Source organism: Vespa mandarinia, chromosome 8 (genome assembly GCF_050613455.1).
Source record: "Vespa mandarinia isolate Hongniang chromosome 8, ASM5061345v1, whole genome shotgun sequence".
Classification (NCBI taxonomy): Eukaryota; Metazoa; Arthropoda; class Insecta; order Hymenoptera; family Vespidae; genus Vespa; species Vespa mandarinia.
In genome coordinates, this window is record NC_140817.1 from 8,748,363 (window position 1) to 8,766,788 (window position 18,426).

General features: G+C 29.1%; 3 protein-coding genes across 3 annotated transcripts; 1 reads left to right on the top strand and 2 right to left on the bottom strand.

Moving 5' to 3' along the window:
• The first annotated feature begins 1,074 nt into the window (after window positions 1-1,074).
• LOC118451217 (uncharacterized) lies at window positions 1,075-4,001 on the top strand. The gene is made up of 2 exons (XM_035887547.2): window positions 1,075-1,286; window positions 2,806-4,001. Exons 1-2 carry the CDS (start codon window positions 1,250-1,252, stop codon window positions 3,204-3,206), a joined length of 438 nt encoding a protein of 145 aa, XP_035743440.2. The 5' UTR covers window positions 1,075-1,249; the 3' UTR covers window positions 3,207-4,001.
• On the bottom strand, window positions 3,545-11,905 carry Tor (serine/threonine-protein kinase Tor). The gene is made up of 6 exons (XM_035887536.2): window positions 5,509-11,905; window positions 5,247-5,389; window positions 5,029-5,169; window positions 4,320-4,944; window positions 3,990-4,170; window positions 3,545-3,684 (listed from the first exon to the last, which is right to left on the bottom strand). The coding sequence occupies exons 1-6, from the start codon at window positions 11,729-11,731 to the stop codon at window positions 3,669-3,671; spliced, it is 7,329 nt and encodes a 2,442-aa protein (XP_035743429.1). The 5' UTR covers window positions 11,732-11,905; the 3' UTR covers window positions 3,545-3,668.
• Window positions 11,906-12,340: 435 nt separating this feature from the next.
• On the bottom strand, window positions 12,341-16,221 carry Prp6 (pre-mRNA processing factor 6). The gene is made up of 9 exons (XM_035881986.2): window positions 15,975-16,221; window positions 15,812-15,871; window positions 15,402-15,528; window positions 14,771-15,321; window positions 13,914-14,694; window positions 13,615-13,830; window positions 13,173-13,514; window positions 12,754-13,097; window positions 12,341-12,676 (listed from the first exon to the last, which is right to left on the bottom strand). The coding sequence occupies exons 1-9, from the start codon at window positions 16,067-16,069 to the stop codon at window positions 12,397-12,399; spliced, it is 2,796 nt and encodes a 931-aa protein (XP_035737879.1). The 5' UTR covers window positions 16,070-16,221; the 3' UTR covers window positions 12,341-12,396.
• Window positions 16,222-18,426: the final 2,205 nt, after the last annotated feature.

The window sequence follows — 18,426 nt, forward strand, 5'->3', positions numbered from 1 at the left end:
GACAACATGAATGGTAATTTTAGTTTTTAATATTTTTTCTTTTATTGCATGTTATATATTGTTAAATATGTGCACAATAATATTAATTTATATATCATTTTTACATTAATTTATAATAGTCTTTAATTGTTATTTGCACATGTAAACAAACGAAATGATAAAAAATTATTCCAAATATTTTCTTAATTTTTTTCTCATATACGTTCTACGTTTTATATACGCACCTTATATAAGCTAATGGGTACTAAAATAATACAATACTTTGAATAGAGAATTGTTACTGTTCCTAAATAAAAGACATCTCTTTATAATCTATCCTCGTTATTAAAAAAGAAAGGAAAGGGCCTATTATTAAGTTATTTGTGGAAAAATAGTTTATATAATTATTAGAATTCATATATTAACATTACAATGTAAAGTATGTACATGAATTTTTATATGAAGAAGCACTTTTAAACTCGTTTATTTCGTATTATTATAAAAAAATATTAACGATAGGTTAATGCAATAAATCAAAAATATCTTTCCTTAATCGTGTATGTACCTTTTATTCATCGCATTTATTATTCATTAATTATCGTTATATATTAACATGAACATTTACGTAACGTAACAATTTACGTAAAATAACGTTTACGTAATTCGTTAACAATTATTAACAATCAAATAAATAAATATCGATAGATGAAAGTTATCATGTTATTGATACATAAATACGCAATTCGATTATATGCAAGTAGTAATATGTCAATACTACTATGTACTTATATACAAAATATAAGAAGAATCTTAATAATATAACGTACAGAAATACAAATTCAGTCGTATGATAAGAGAAAACAAAAGAGAATCCTCATTATAATAAATTAATGGTTATACATACATAATTATTTGGTAATTCTCTTCAATTATCTTATTATAAATATACCTTAAAAGATATACATCAAAAGAACATAAGTTGCAAAAGCAAATAAAACGAATAGCTAAATTTGCAGTTAATCTTGTTCAAGTATTCGTTTAGTTTGATATAGGTTATATTCATATATAATGTCTGTTGTGCATTATCTATGGATATTTAGTTGTTTAATAGCATCAGTTACGTCAGTTTGACGTGACGTCATTTTTACGTCTAAATTTATTTGTCATCCTTTTGTTTTTAGATATATACATACTTAATTGTAAAAATTTATATTTTATTAACTTCTGCAAGAAAAGAAATTTAAATCAAGAAATCAAGTGTGTTGACATAATGAATCAAGGAGATATTGTCGATTTTACATCGCTTGGTAATTAAGTAATATTTTAATACTATTGTCATAGAGTTTCGTGAAAATAATTGTGCATGTACAAAACGTTGATTTTTATCTTTACAATTTTGATGCTTATATGCATGCAATACAAATCTATTTCTTACTCATTTACTATCAATGTCAATAAATTACATTTATTTAATATTGGGTTGGCAACTAAGTGATTGCGGAGTTTTGTCGTTTCCTTCTTATTTGAAATCCGGCAATCACTTAGTTGCCAACCCAATACTTGCTAATTATCCATATGGCAAAGTTAACGTAAGTCTACAAGTTATTTGTTTACACATAATTTAATTGTCTGAAATCGAACCATAAAGAAAAAGAAAAGGAAATTTATTATACTTTGTAAAATTAAAAGAATAAACTAATTACAAATTATTTTAGTTTGAAGATGTTAAAACTGTTTCCCTTTTCTATAATCTTTCTCTTCGAACCATATCTTGTTAATAAGACAATAATGCTATTTGTGTAAAATAATTCCAAAAAATATAATAGGAAGTCCTTTAAAAAGAATTTTTTTTGAAAACAATTTTCTGTTATATATTGATTTTTTATAAGTGAAATTGTGCAATTTAAAATAAAATATTACCTATTTTATTTATTATTACATATATTTATTTTATATGATTATATTACATTTTAATCACATTGACAAATACATAGTTGAAATATATATATTAATATTTTATGAAAATTTATCCTATGATCTCAATTTTTCTATTACATAAATTATCATATAACCAGAATTTGACATTATTTAATTTATTGGGAATTTGTGAACTGTTGAAAAAAAAGGGAAGAAGAACATGATAGCGATGATAAAGTAACTGTTATTATTTGACAAATTTTTGCATTAAAAAATCAGCATGATACAAGTGCATGATAATGTACATTATCCATAATAAAATTCTAAAATTTTAATAATACTAAAATATTAAATGTACATTTCTTTTTTATTTAAAAAAATTTCATATGCATATACATTTATTGATTACAGATTCCAATAAAAAACAGGAATTCTTTTACCATCTACTTTATCTAAGAAATCTTATTTTGCATTATCAATATATATACAAATAGTTATAAATAGAAAAATTAATAATAAATTTTTGCTTTTATAAGATATTTCTGTCACAAATGCAAATACATCTATTTTAGCGATAACAAATTCAGATTTTATGGATACTTTCTCCTTTTCTTCTATTATGTATGTACAAATTTATTTCAGTGTTACATATACATATGTATGTTATTTCAATTGTTGATCATATCATTATTAAAAAGAAATCTTTTAGATAAAGATCTTTCTAAACACATAATTACTGTACCATTCTATTATAATATAATAAAAGAATTTAATAAATTAAAACTTACACGCAAAATAAATAAATTATATATTTTTATCTATACTATAAGATAGAAAAGTTAAAAGTTAAAATTAATTTAAAATGTTGGAACTAAAAAATTATCTTGTATTATATGTTTTATTTTATAGATTCAGATATTCAAGAATTAATAAAACAAAGTGCAGTTGTACGAGAATACTCATATGCACCTTATAGCAAGTTTAAAGTGGGTTCTGCAATACTTTGCACTGATGGAACAATTTTTAAAGGCTGTAATGTGGAAAATGTATCGTATCCTGTTGGAATATGTGCAGAAAGAACAGCTATTGCAAAAGCGATATCAGAAGGGAAAAGAAAATTTAAAATATTAGCAGTAGTAGCAGATCAAGAAAATGGTGGATTTACCACACCTTGTGGCTTGTGTCGACAAACTATTGTTGAGTTTGGTAATATAACTATTTATTGTGCAAGGTCTGATATGAAAGATGTATTACGGACTACAATAAATGATTTACTTCCCTTTGCATTTAGTCCAGATATGAAAAATTAAATATTTTGTTATTTTATAACATAATTCTGTGACATAATTAAGATAAAAATAAGAACATAAAAATGAGGTCCTATAATAACTAATAAAATTATATACATAGATATTACTTAAAATGCTTATTTATACATTAACTTGAATAGCCTGAATATATATTTTTACATACAAAACTAATGCAGTGTAAATTTTTCTTATAGAAATAATTGATGTTTACTTATACACAAACAGTTTACACTGCATTTACTGTAATATTTTTCTTTTTTAAATAGTTTTGTTTATATTTATAGAAAAAAAATTAATGATATAATTAACTCTCAAAGAAATATTTATAATTTGATCTAGTTTTGATTACACATTAAATTAAAGTAAATATTACATCTATTTTGTTATCATTTGCATTGCACGTGCAGAAAAAGCACTGGGGCTACAATAGTCACTTCAGATTTTATTATTGTAATATATAATTTACCAAAATGGACACCTGAAAACAAAATAACATATATATTTTTCAATTTTATATTGCCTATACAAAATAATGTTTATTATATGAAGTTATTTAATATTAATTGTGGGTGATGTAACTATTTTATAAGCGTATGAACTGTACTACAATTTATATTATATTATATATATATAAAATATACATACGCGCGCGCGCGTGTGTGTGTGTGTGCGCGCGTGTGTGTGTGTGTGTGCGTGTGCGCGCGCTCGCTCGCATTATGTAAGATAAAAAATTATTTTTACTCTTTCCATATTTAAATGATATTTAATAAAAAGAATACTTACCATCCAATGTAACACTGGCAAAGATTTTCATTATTGGTAGCCTGCTGAATCAGTAAATCCACTTGATCTTGAACAGTCAGTGATTCTTCATGTGAAAAATCACGTCCTGTCAATTTGTCTCTCACTCTTGTTATAATAGCTAAAGCCTTTTTGTTTAATGCTTCTGGTTGATTATTATCACCTATAAAAAATATATTTATATATTGGTAATCAATAAATTAATTAAGTATTCATGAAAAATTCAAATAAAAAACTTTACATGCTAATAATTATATTAAACTGAAAGCTTAATTAAATTAATTTTGTAATTACAGCAGAAATTATAATTACCTCCGTTTTCAACACTACATGGTACACCCTTCTTTGGTAAAGTAGCTGTAAGAGAATCGAGAACGTCTCCATGTTCCTGGCTACTACTAGAACTCATTCCTTGTGCATCAGATCTCTTGCCCTTTAATGCTGTATTATCCATTAATCTCCAATTTAGAAGAGGGTCATAAACAAAAGCTTCTAATACAGCCATTAAACTATCTTTGTTACGATGTAGTACAGACATTACTGATTCACAAGTTCTTCTGTATGTGCCTTCAATGCCCGTGACCTCCATAGCATTTATTAACATTCGTGTCAAGCGAAATGGTATCTTTTCAGGGAATTTTTCACGAGTCATTGCAACTTCAAAACAATCTCCAAAATCAATATGAAGAATCTTGCCACTTAAGCGATCCAACATTAAATTAGATGGATGTCGATCTCCAAGGCCAAGTATGTAACCAACCATAGACATAACAGCAAGAGAACGCGTATAATTTGTTCTACGATCGAACCACACTTCGCTTGATGGTGACTTCAACCATAAAAGACGTGATAAGTCATCACCATGAGTATGTTCTAGAGCATGTTCAAAAACTTCAACCTTTTGCATAAGCATAAGATGTTCATAGTCTGGTGCCATCTATAAAAAACATATATCTTTGTAAATACAAACTATAAGATATAAATATGTATTACATTTAATTGATACTGTAATTTTACATACTCTTAGCATTATCCTATGTTCTATATTTAGTAATATTTTCTTTTTTTCTCTGTAATCCCTTATCAAAGTATGCAATGTATCACAATGTGGTACCCAACCAATAAGACCACTATTTGTTGATAATGGAATTACTGCATACCTCTAACAAAGTATGTCAAAACAGATAAATAGTATACATAATTTAATATATTTAGTATACATTTTGTTTAATAGTATACCTGAATAGTAAGATTTCTTCTAAAAGTATCTGGATCATGTAATAAAAGTGTATTTACTAAACCAAACAACTGCATTACACGCTCATCTTGTCTAAGATCTTCATGTCCTTTTAATAGAAACATATAATCTTTACCATTACTACCTAAAAGAGTTTTAAATATGACACATCAGTATAATTATTTGAAAAAAATATCTTGCCTTATGTATGTTGATATATACATACTATATGAAAAAATAATAGTATAAATAAAAATACTTCACCTTTAATACATAACTTTCTTGGTCGTTGTTTGCTTGTTATCACTTGCATTGAGCTATGAATACTTGCTATCCTGACTATAGGTTGACCTGGACTATAACTCCCAGGCACAGCTAATTCTAAATCTCTACAAAGAAGCAATTTTGGGCTTACATATTGAAGTTCTAAACTAGTCAACTGTGGTAATTGTCTTGATATTCTTCTAAATACATGATAATACACATCCCATGCTTGATTTAAATCTTTCACGTTTCTTGAAGCTTTATATCTATGGCACCACTCTTGTGCTTCCATTAAATCTTTTCCATAAGCTTGATTAAAGGATGTTTCTTTCAGAGTTTGTGGACCTCTTTCTAACATTGCATGTAATGGTTCCAATGTATCAAGCATCCCCTTGACATTTTTTTCTCCGAAATATAATCTGCTGGCTTCTTCTAATCCTTCATGCCATAATTCATGCCATAAAATTGCAACTCTAATTAATTCATCACTTGCCATCATAGCTTGTTGAACCAAAGTAGGACTGTGTTCACACATACTTTTTAGAATTTTATTTGCTGCTGTTTTTCTAGCATGACTTGCACTTTTTGAGGCAACTGTTAATGGATACACTAATGCTTGTGGATGTGTTTTTCCAATATCAATAAGAAGATGATGAATACATCGTCCAACTAAAGTTCTAGGTGTATCTATTCTTGCGATGAGTTGTGGTATTACTTGTAACCATGTATTAATTTCTATTAATCTGATACCTACCACAATAGCTTCATATACTTCAGGCCATTGACCATAATCAAACCATAATGTAAGTAATCGAAGTGTATCTTGTAAAGAGTTACCATGTGAAAGATTAATTGATCTAAAAAATCCTTCTACAGCTGGAACAGTGAACTGTGATATATATTGTGGGCTAGAAAGATTATTACGTGTTCCATTGCTAGGTGCATTCTCGATATTAGAATCACCTTGCTGATGTTTATAAAACAATACAGTTTCAAAATTAGTATAAGCAAAAGCATGCCATGCTTTATACCATGTTGGATCATGTTTTGTTGCAGCAGCATAATAAGATAATACTGCAGGTATAGAAGTTTCATTTATACCCTGTAAAGCTTCTAACCATTCTCCCAGTTTTAAATAACACCGTGCAAGCAATCTTTTTCTTGCATCCTGTATTTTTTCATTCTCTTGATTTATTACGGACACTATTGCAGGTTGTAAAGAATTTTGCACGAATCTTTGCAGATGATTATATGCTTCTTCTCGTTTGTTTGCTACCCACATGTTTTTACAATAAGCAAATGTTACTTGTGGATGTGTTGTTGGTAAAGGCTGATCCGGTGTTAATGAAGGATCTACAGCCAATAACATTACTAATGTTTTATGGCACAACATTAAACTACCACTTTTTCTACAAAGGCTAGCATATTTAAGCCATGTATACATATCTTCTTGTGGAGAAACTACTAAAGTATGTACTTGTATTATTTTTTGCCAATCCTCGACAATTTTTTGCCCACCTTGAAGTCTTTCCCACCACATAGATTTAATAGTAGATCTTCTTTCTGGAACAAGTTTATATTGTATTACCTCTTCTAATTCTGCTAATTTTTGAACTTCCACCATAGCATTATAAGCTCTTTGATAACTTTCACCAGCCATAGCAGTTAATTCTGTATCTAATAAATCTCTAGCACTATCAATAAGCTGATGAGCAATATCATATTGTTCATCATGTATTGCTAATACTGCTCTGTAAAAAGCCCCATCTTGAGTATCTTTTGGTATTAGTGAGATATATTTTTCCATACTTTCCCATTGACCCAGACCCCATGCAGCTGCTGCTGCCATTCTCGCCATTCTTTGTTTTATTTCATCATTTTGAATTAACCATTGTTTTGTAGCCTCATCATGTAATTGTCCCCATTCTCCAAGTGCTTCCAAACAACGCATTTCACCTAAAGTAGATTCCACATCTGCAGGGTCACTTTCTAAACGTTCTTTATATAAATGAAGTGCTTTATCCCAATTATGAAGTTTTTCATACCAACGTATTTGAACTTTAAGATCTTGCTGATTGTACTGATTCATAACATATTCAAGTAAACCTTCTGCAGCCTCCTTTTGTTGGAGTTTATTATTAATTGAAATTAAAGATTCAAATACATTACTATTTCTACTTTTATGAAATTCATCTTCTTTATAATGTAATGCTTTGGCATAAGCACGACAATGCATGGCTCTTTCTCCTAAGATTTTATTATCTAATGGTAGTGGTCCTTTGTCACAATGTTCCATAAATTCAGCTAAATTTAAAATTGTCTGAGTTATTTCAGGAAGATCTGGTACCATTAATGCTTGCTGCAGTGTTTGAATTAATTCTGTTCTATATGTGTCATTAAGTTCGGTCCAACAAGAAACAAATGCAGCATTAAATAAGTCACGTGGTAACTGTGAATAAGTTTGTGCAAGAGCCCAACATGATCTTAATGCTGGAGATGGAGATTCTTTAAGCAAACCAATAGAAAGACTTCTTAACCATTCAAGCCAGTCATCTTTAGATACTCTGCGAGTTGCTGTCCAAGCTTTTTGTAAATTTGAAGCTGATACATGCAATCGCTTTATAGTTGCTGTATCTGATGATGTTAAAGATAAATCACGATTCTTATTTCTTGAATGTCGATGTCTCATTAACAAGAAATCTTCACTGTCTGCAACAGTTGATTCTGTAAGAATTTTATCAACTAAGACATCATAGTGAGGATTACTAATTCTATGCTTTGTCATGACCTTTTGAACTAATGAAATAAAAATTTGATATTTTTTTCCCAACTGTATCAAAAGTGCACAGAGTGTATCCATTGCTGTGTTTCTTAATTCTGGACATTGATCCAATGTTCGTACTAATGGATGAACGATTCTTGATGCAAAATCAGTGAAATCCAATGTATCAGCTAAATGGTCTACTGTTTCCAATGCAACTTTATTCACTGCTATAGGACAGTCAGTTGCATGAAATAACTTCACAATTGGTGGAAGAACTAAATGAAGATAATTATCAAGATTATTCCCAAATTTTTGTAATGCAAGTAACAGCTTTACTGTTACTGCACGGTCTTTACTAGTATCGTGTGTTAATACTCTTAATATGTGTGGCATTAACTGCGGTAAATAAATTTTGAACTCTGCACCTAAAGCTATTGCAATATGTTCAACTAAAAGAATAAGTGTACTTTGTAGAGGGCTATTTACAATCCAAAATTCTTTAATTAAATTAAATATATCATCAAGATAATTTCGAATGTGCTGTTTCACAATAGCGATAAGAATAGCCAGTTGTTGAAATAAATATTCTCGAAAATTTACATCTGCTGTACGTACGACATTCAAGAAACTTGGCATCACTTGAGAGATGTATGGAACACATTTAATACCAAGACTTTTAAATATAAAAGTCACAGCTTGTACTACCATTGTATGATGTTGAGATAGTGTAGGATCACGGATGATACGCATAAGAGTAGCAATGGCTATTGCAGGATAATATTCTTCCAAGGTAGATGATGACATATTTACCAACATTTCACTCGTTGTCAAATCTTGTGTATTTTCTATTTCACTTTTAGTATCAGCCATTGATGTAAGTGTATCTAATTGTGAATCTATTTGGCCAAGATTCATTTTGTGTTTATATGGATCTAAAGCTCCTAATAATCCAAGAACTCTAATAGTTTCTCTTCTGATAGCTGGCTGTTGTTCTGTTTTCAAAAAATTAATAAGTACATCTAATAGAGATGGATATTGCATGTATGGTTTTACTGCATGTCCTGTACTTCCAACTAATTGCCCAAGAACCCATAAAGCAACACCTCTTTTCTCTGGTGAACTAGCATCTACTAACATTTCAAGTAATATTGATAATAATTCGGGCATCCATTGTTGCATTTCAGCACCATTAACTTCTGCTAAATCTCCTATAGCACGGAGTATGGCTAATATTACTCCAGGATTTGATTCCGCTTCTTTTAATTTTGGAACAAGAACTTTTAAAATTGGTTCCATATATGGTCGAATAAGTTGCGGTGCACTGACTACTAGTTCATCCAACATGCGGGCAGCTTGTTCTTTATTACGACCCATTCCAGAATGTTCCAATTCAGTAAGGAATTGTATAAGTGTTTTACGAAGGGATGGCATCACATAAGCAGGATTCATATTACTGAGTCGTCCTATAGTTCTGATTGCTTGTTCTCTTATATCAAACATCTCATCATTCATAGCAATAAATAATGCAGATAAATTTTCTGCCTGTGCTAAATGAATATCAAATGAGTCATTTAACGAGGCTAAAACTGATTTTCGTACATCAGAATCTGTATCTGTAATTCCTACGACTAATAATTTTCCAAGAACTGTAGAGACAGTGTTAGTTACTGTAGGTCCTGGTTGATTTAGTGCCAACCTTAATAATCGAGAACATGTTTTTACAGCCTCTAGTCGAACTTCTGGCTGTTCTGATGTTAAAAAATGATCAGCACATCTTCTTACAAATTGTAATAAAGGATTACCATCAAAATTGAATGTGCCAAGTGTTTTTAATGCAAGAACTGTAGAAGGAACATCTACTTCTGTTGATGGCATGGATACAGGGCTAGCTACAGTCCAGGGTGCTCCAGGATGTCTTAATGGCTTCTGCATTAGAACTTGAGATAGCATCCGTAAAAGACCTTGTGATATATCTGGTTTTAAAGATGGTACACTGTGTGCCAACTCTCTAAGAGAAGTTGTTAGAATAGGACTTAATCCAGTTGCTAACATTGGTTCTAAAAGATCCCTCACATCAGATGCTATAGTACGCTTTACAGCATGACCTAAAAGAGTGATACATATAAATACTGCAGGTTCCAAAGATGTACCACGTTTTTTATTAGGTGTTTCTTTTGATGGTAATAAACATTTTATAACTTCCATAATTTTTGAAAGATATGGTTTTATAGAATCTTCAACTGCAACAGCTATAAAACCAATAGTCATAAATGCTGCATATCTATCTTTTTCACGAGCTCTTAAGGTCATTAAAAGATAGGCCATAGATTCTTTTAAATGGTCCTCTGTAAATTTTTGCTTATTGAATGCTGCTAATCTTGGTAATAACATCATTAATGCATGTTGAATATGTGGATTTCTTGATATTCTTTGATTCATTACATCAGTATAAATATCGTCCAATCTCTCCTGCATTAAACATCGACAAACTGCTGACTCATGTATTGGATATAATGCATGTTGAGGCCCACAAGAATTTTGAGATGTTCCTGCCCATTTAGATACTATTGTTGTTTTTAATCTAGGCATTAATGATTGTATGTCATTTTCATTTTGTTGTGCAGAACAATTTAATCTTTCCATTAAAGTTTCATAATTTCTTTCCCACTGTACATTACTACATCTTAGTAATTCATTTAATACTAATAACGAACCATGTACTCTATCATCTCTGTTGACACCTCTTTCTCTTGCATATACTTCTTCAAATCCTGCCATTACTTCATCATAACACTGTTTGTACCATTGTGATTTATGCATTTGTTTTGCTGTTTCTCTTTGAGCAGTAACAACAAGTGCTGCTCTTAAAGCTTCAACAGCACCTTCTCGTATCACAGGTTTTGGATCACGTATTGCATTAAATATAAGATCAAAAAAAGGAGTAACTTGTTGAAAAAAATATGTTGGCATTGACACGGCAAGTTCTCTTAATACAAGTACAGCTGCATGACGTTTCCCTTCATGCCTATCTCCTCCAAGCCATTCGAAGGCACGTTTTACTTCAAATTCTACATATTCTGCTGTATATGTTCCAGAAACTAATGCTAGTTTGCCAACAGTTTTTGCAGCTAATTCCATAACTCCAACATCATTAGATGGTAAGAGATTCCGCAGATAATTTGCAAATCTTATAGTGCGTGTATTTATATTACCAACATCAGCTCCAATAAGACAAATTATAGCTAATATACCACCTTTTTTTTCATTCATATCAGAACTAGATACCATTTCAAATATATGATGATTGAATTCATCCATAAATGCTGTAATCTCTTCTTGAGAAACCTCACGTAGTTCTGTTTTAACATAAAAACATAAATCCTTTGCTGCTTTAGTACGTGTTTCTTCATGTCTTGACTTAAGTCGTTGAACATATTGTTGTACAAGTGTATTTGTCATGTTTGCAATTATTAATACATCATCAAACTTTTATTTTCTCGAATATATTTGTGTGAAACAAGTTTTTAAAATATTGCTATACTAGTTCTGCATGAAAAAGAAAGATACTTTAAGGTTATGTTAAAACATTTTGTTTCCATGCGAGTGCTTTCAGAGGCGCTTCGTAAAATCAATAAATCATGGTGGCTGGACTTAAGCTCCAGTTACTTGAAAACATAACCTTGACTTTTGTATAATAATATTTATTCATACCATAATACATTTAGGTTATATATAAGTTTCAGAATTTCTAAAAAAAAAAAGAATGAAGAAAAGAAATTATTGAAGATTTTTTTTACATGAATTTTAAAGATTTCAGTTTATTCTTTAAATTAATTATATATTTCTTTTAAAGGAATGAATGAAATAAAATACAAATTAATTATAAATTGAATTAATTTATATATATATATATATATATATATATATATATATATATATTAATTTATAAAATATAGATATTAGAAAAATAAAAAAAAAATGTAAGTAATGATTAACATAGATCTATTTTTTACTTTATTATATTATCAAAGTAATTAATTTTTAAGTTTATTTAAATGAATATAATTCTTTTTATTTAAATATGTACAATACGCATATATTGTGCAAAAAAAACGTTATATTACTTATATAGGAATTTTTAAATCTTTTGCAACTATTATCAAAATTTGATCTACACTTAAACACCAATTTACAATATTTTTAGATATTCTGCACCAATTTTCACCATGATGTGGTTCTGCTGCGATGCATCTTTTTTTAACTTCTTCTTGTTGTTCTTCAGCTCCATTTAGAAGTTCAAATTTATAAAAATAAGCCCATGCATCTCCTAAATCTGGATCTATTTTAACAGTTCTATTAAACCAGTCTCTACACTTAGAAATTTTGTGTTCGCACCAAAATAATCTACAACAAATAACACATATTTAAAATAATTAGAAATATTAATTATTAAAATTTACAGGTACACAATAAATTTTTACTTTGATACTGCAAGAAGAACATGTGGATCATGTTCACATTTTTTAAGAGCATCAACACTTTTTGTTTTTCGCTGTGGCCGTGGTTCCATAAAGATTGCTTCTCCCCAAAGTAATCCTGATGTAGGACATTCTTGTAATGCTTTTGCCATTAAAGTATGTGCCATATCACGTACACCACCAGATTTTAATTCATTTCTAATGGCTTCAAGCCATAATTCTGCATTTTTGGGATTACGTAGTCGTGCTTTTTCTAAGACTGATCTAGCTTTTGTTACTTGATTTTTTCTGTGTTCCAATTGTGCTAATAAACGCCACAAAGGAATTGAATTAGGACATTTTTTGATCTGAAAATATTGAAAAGTAAATATAAATTTCTAATAGAAAATAAAAAGTACAACAGAGTATAAAAATATAGTTACAGCTTGATTATAAGTTTCTAATGCTTTGTCCAGATCTCCTTGTTGTTCTTCAATCTGTCCTTTCATTAACCATAATTTAGGAAAATCTTCAAATGCTTCAAGGGCTTCCTTTAAAAGATGTAAAGCTGCCTCAAGATTATTAAGAGCCCATTCTAACTTAGCACTCTTCATCATTACTCTTGGCGTAGGAGCAGATGCTCTAGCTTTTGCAAGTAAACGTCGTGCTCTTTCATATTCTGCATTTTCTGATTCCAATTTTACAGCTGCTAACCAAATTTCTTCAGAATTTGGATTTGCTTGAAAAGCTAGAGATAAAATGCCTCTTGCTGCAGGTACATCTCCCTATAATACACATCAGAAAGAATATAGATTATGAGCAATATAATAGAAAATAAAAATACAAAATATAATTTGTACAAAAGATATAATTATAAATACTTACAGCCAACCATTTAGATTTAGCTCCCATAAGCCAGAGTACTTCACTTTTAGGACAATGTGCAACTGCTCTTTGTAATAAGGATTCTAAAGATTCACGTGTACCGTATGTTTTTTCGAAATAAGCTGCTCGTAACCAAATAGATTTCTTACTAGGGAATGTTGTTAATGCATATGCATATACTGCTCTTGCACATTCTAATGCTCCTTGTTGCGCACACTAGAATATATATAAAATTGTATTTATATTTATTTTATGTACGAAAAATTAATAGACATAATATAACAATTACAATAACTTACAGTTTCTGCATCTTCCATCCAAGTATGTTTCCTATCTTCCTCTTCAACACCAAAGCCAATAATGGCTTTAACAATAACTTGACAGCAGTGTACTGCTCCAGCTTTTTCTGCTTCCATAGCTTCTTTAAACCAATGTTCTCTATTAATTTCAACTCCATTTGCACTTAAAGAAGATATAGCTCGATCAATAATTTTTTCTACCATGTGTTTATTTCCATTGGCTTCTTCTAACTTAGCAGCTGTAGTCCAAATTTGTCTATCAGTTGGGATATTTTCTCTAGCCTTATTAAGAACTTTTCTTGCATTATCATAGGTTTCTAATCTGGCTAAAGCAAGCCACAAATCAACACTAGTTGGGCAACATTCTACAGCTCGACTAAGAAGAATACGAGCATCTTCTGGTTCTTCTAATTCAACTGCTGCTTTCCATAATCTTACAGAATTCGGAATATGTTCGAGAGCTTTTCGATAAACTCTTCTTTTTGCTTTTGCTTCAGTTTCTAAGTCAGCAGCTTTTATCCATATTCTGACAGATGTTGGAATATGTCGTACTGATTGAGCGATTACTGCTTTTGCAGTATCAGGTGGTTGTAATCTTGCAGCTTCTAACCATAAATCTTCAGATGTTGGATTCACTTCACAGCCTTTCATTATTAAATTTCGTGCTGCTTGAACTTTTCCTGTTACTTCTTCTAATCGAGCAGATGCAATCCAAGCAGAAGGATGATTAGGATTGGTTTCTCGTAATGATTTCAATAATAATCTTGCTTTTTTTATATCACTAAGAAATAAATAAAAATATAAATTAATCAATGCAACTTTCTATTATCCAAATTAAATAAATAAAATTCACTCACTTAATATCTCCGCCATATGTTGGAATCATACTCTGTAAATCAGTAAGATATCCTTTTGGATCGACAACAGTTTGTCCTTCTACAGAATCAGAAACTTGATTTAATTTTACATTCATAAGGGTATTTCTTGCTTGTCCAATTTTCCTTAAATCTAAGTCTCCAGTTGGTGTTAGCATTCCAGGTGTAGCTACGCCGGGCATCATAGATGCTAAACCACTTGATGGATCAATGCTGGTAGAAGTTTCGCCACCTAAATTTCTTGCTAATACAGAGTCTGGTAATGGTGTGAATTTTTCTGCTCTAGGATTTCTTTGTTTTCTGTTTCTAGCATCTCCAACTTCAGGAACATTTTTCCATTCATCTTCAGTAACATTAACTAATTCTCTTTTTAAATCTGAAAACTGTTGTTGGATTTTAGGACGTTCTTGACGGTATCGTTCCAATTCTTCTCTTAAACGTTTTTCTCTATATTCTTTACGTTTTTCATCCATTCGTTTATCAATTGCCTCATAAATTGCATCAGCTTCTTCATCATCTTTATCATAGGGATCCTAAAAGTATTTTTAAGTATTGACAATAATGTGAATAACACTTTGAATATTCTGCTAATATTGCTAATAAATATACTAACTTTACTAAAAAGAGAACCTCCATAACCAGAGAATTCATCATAATTACAATCATTTAAGTCTTCTTCGTCTTCTTCTTCCTCTTCTTTTTTCTTTGTACGTTTTGTAGGAGGAGCATGCCTATCATCTCTATATACATTAAAGATAATAAATAATTAATTTAAAAGCATATATTAAATGAACAAAGATATCAATATTATAAGAATATTTGAAAGGCTATTACATTATACTATTGCAGTCATTATATTAATTAGAAACAAATGATACAATAATACCTACAAAAATTATAGTGAATGGATAAAATAAATTATCATATAGTTTACAAATTAGTCTTGTTCCATTCTAATCTTGACTTTCAGATTGTTCGATATTTATTTATACTATTCCTCTATTCATATAGAGCAATACTTACGATACATCATTAGCATCTCGTGCTGGACCGATATCAGATCGTGTTGTAAATCCAGTGGCTCTAAAATAAATTAAATTTTAATGAATTTCTAGGAAAAATTAATTTTTGTTTAGTTTTGATGTATATATATAAACAGTGTAATAAATTGTATCGTTTAAATTACCCTCTTCCGACACCAGCTACATATCCGAGTGGAGCAGGTACACCAAGAAAATGTTTCTTGTTTCTCGTTGACAAAGATACAGATGGAACTGCCATTTTAATTTCATTCCATTTTCAACTCAAAAATGAACTATTAATAATAATTTTTCAATTATTAACAGACTAACAACAAAACTGAAAAACCACACGAAGTTTATTATCAGATCGACTCTATACAAAGCAGAAATTACGAACACGCATGAACTTAAAAATATATAGAAAGAATGCAGAATTTTATATTACGATCATGAGGATGTTATATATATGAAATAAAAGAATGAGATAGTGTCCACAAATTACATATGAACATACAAAATAAATAACGATAGAATTAAAAATGATAAATAATAGGTATGTATCTTTTGTTATCGTAAACAATTTCAATAATTATTTTTATGAATTTTAATAATCTAAAATATAAGGATAAGGAATATTCATTTGCGATTGAAGCGCCATATATATCGGTCAAATTCTTTTATAGTCGTTTTGAATTAGAATTTTAAACGAAACAACTATTTTTTTAATTTTTAGTTAGAAATATGAAAAATAATCTTATGATGTAGTCTTTCTTATATTTAATATTTTTTGGTTTTACCTAATTTGACATTTATTTCAAAAAATTTTTGAAAAAGTTTTATTTTTTTTGAAAAAAATTGTGTCAAAAATAGTGTTTCTTCGTTTATATATAGATATAAAGCTTTTTCAAAAATTCGACAAAGTTATTTCCATGTTTAAAACTTTATCTTTAAAATGAGACCTTCTTTATCAAAATCGGTGAAGTATTACATTTGGATTCATTGTTGGCGTAAATGCTTTCGACATTTTTCGTAAAATATAAGTTTTGTATAGTGGCGCCTCTTGAAATCTGCGATAAAAGAGAAGAAGTTTGTACCCCCATTACTGATTTTCATATATATGCTAAGTGGTGTATGTCGCTCCGAGAAGTAGATGATTACTTGCTTGTGTGAGCATAAATTGATGTTCAAATTTTTCGATCCATTTCAAACATAAGAACATGCTTTGCAATGTTCACACGGAGAAACCAAGGTAACTCACTTGGGAATTTTAATGAGATTTGAACAGGTGATTCTATGGAAAAAAAGGAAATATGTGATTAGCTATTAGTGCTTAAGAGCTATAGTTTCTGAGATAGTAATTTTAGAAATTTTAAAAAAATTTCTTTTTATATTTTATATACTAGCGATATATATTATAGAGAACTTAACTATTTTTTAATAGTTATACAAAAATAATTTATCATAATTGTTTATTCATTTTTATAAACATTACATAGTTCGTAACACATGTTGAATACAAAATAATTTTAATTTAATATTTCAATACATTTAAATTACGATCTAGGGATCGTCAACCGTATGTAATATCAACGAAAACGAACTTTCAATTGATTTTGACAGTTTTCGAGTACTATAGTATTCTTTTTTTTTTACATTCCGACGAATAAACATTGAAATTCTCTCTATGCATGTGGTTAAATTTAAATAATTTATATTTTCGATAATTTTCTAATTATTTAAACAATGTAAAAGTACACGGAATATAATGAACTAATACTTAAATAATAGTACATTCGTTTAAACTTTACATAGTACGTAACAAATGTTAAATATAAAATAATTCTAATTTGATGTTTCAATGAACATAAATTTTTAACTCGGAGTTATTAACTGCATGTAATATCAACAAAAACGAACGCTCAAATGATTTTTATTAAATCAGTTTTATTTTACATTCTGACAAGTAAACATCGAAGTTTTGATCTTTTACACGACTAAGCTTAAATAACATATAATTTCAATTATTTTATATTTATTTTAACAATGTATAATATATATGGAGTATATCTAACTAATATATAAATAATAGTACACATAATCGCGAAGTAATAATGTGTCGGATAGTAATTTTTATATTAATTAAATATTTCCTCAATATACTTAACAATTTCTTATTATAATAATGATACTAATAATTTTATTTTTATTTTTCTGCTTCGGAACTTTATTGCGCAGAGCAATGAAGGAATTGATTATTGTAAAATAATCAATAAAATAATAAATAAAAAATCACCAAGTAGAAGCAATGCTTATTTATTGATTAAAATTTAATCGCATTTTACGATTTAAATAACAAGTATACTTGAATTGAACCTTTGAAAAAAATATTTTTTACGATCACATAGATTATATTTACACAGGACAGTAAAGTTTCATGAATTAAGTAGAGTGTCATCTCGCTATTAATGAATAATTATCGCGCTTTAGAGTCAGTGCATCATTAAAGATAAACTCAATCTATAACAACCTACAAAAAGCTCAAGTTATTTTTTCAGGATTGTATTTGGGTTGTCGTTTTCCTTCCATATTTTAGAATCAGAGATGATTCTAATTCTT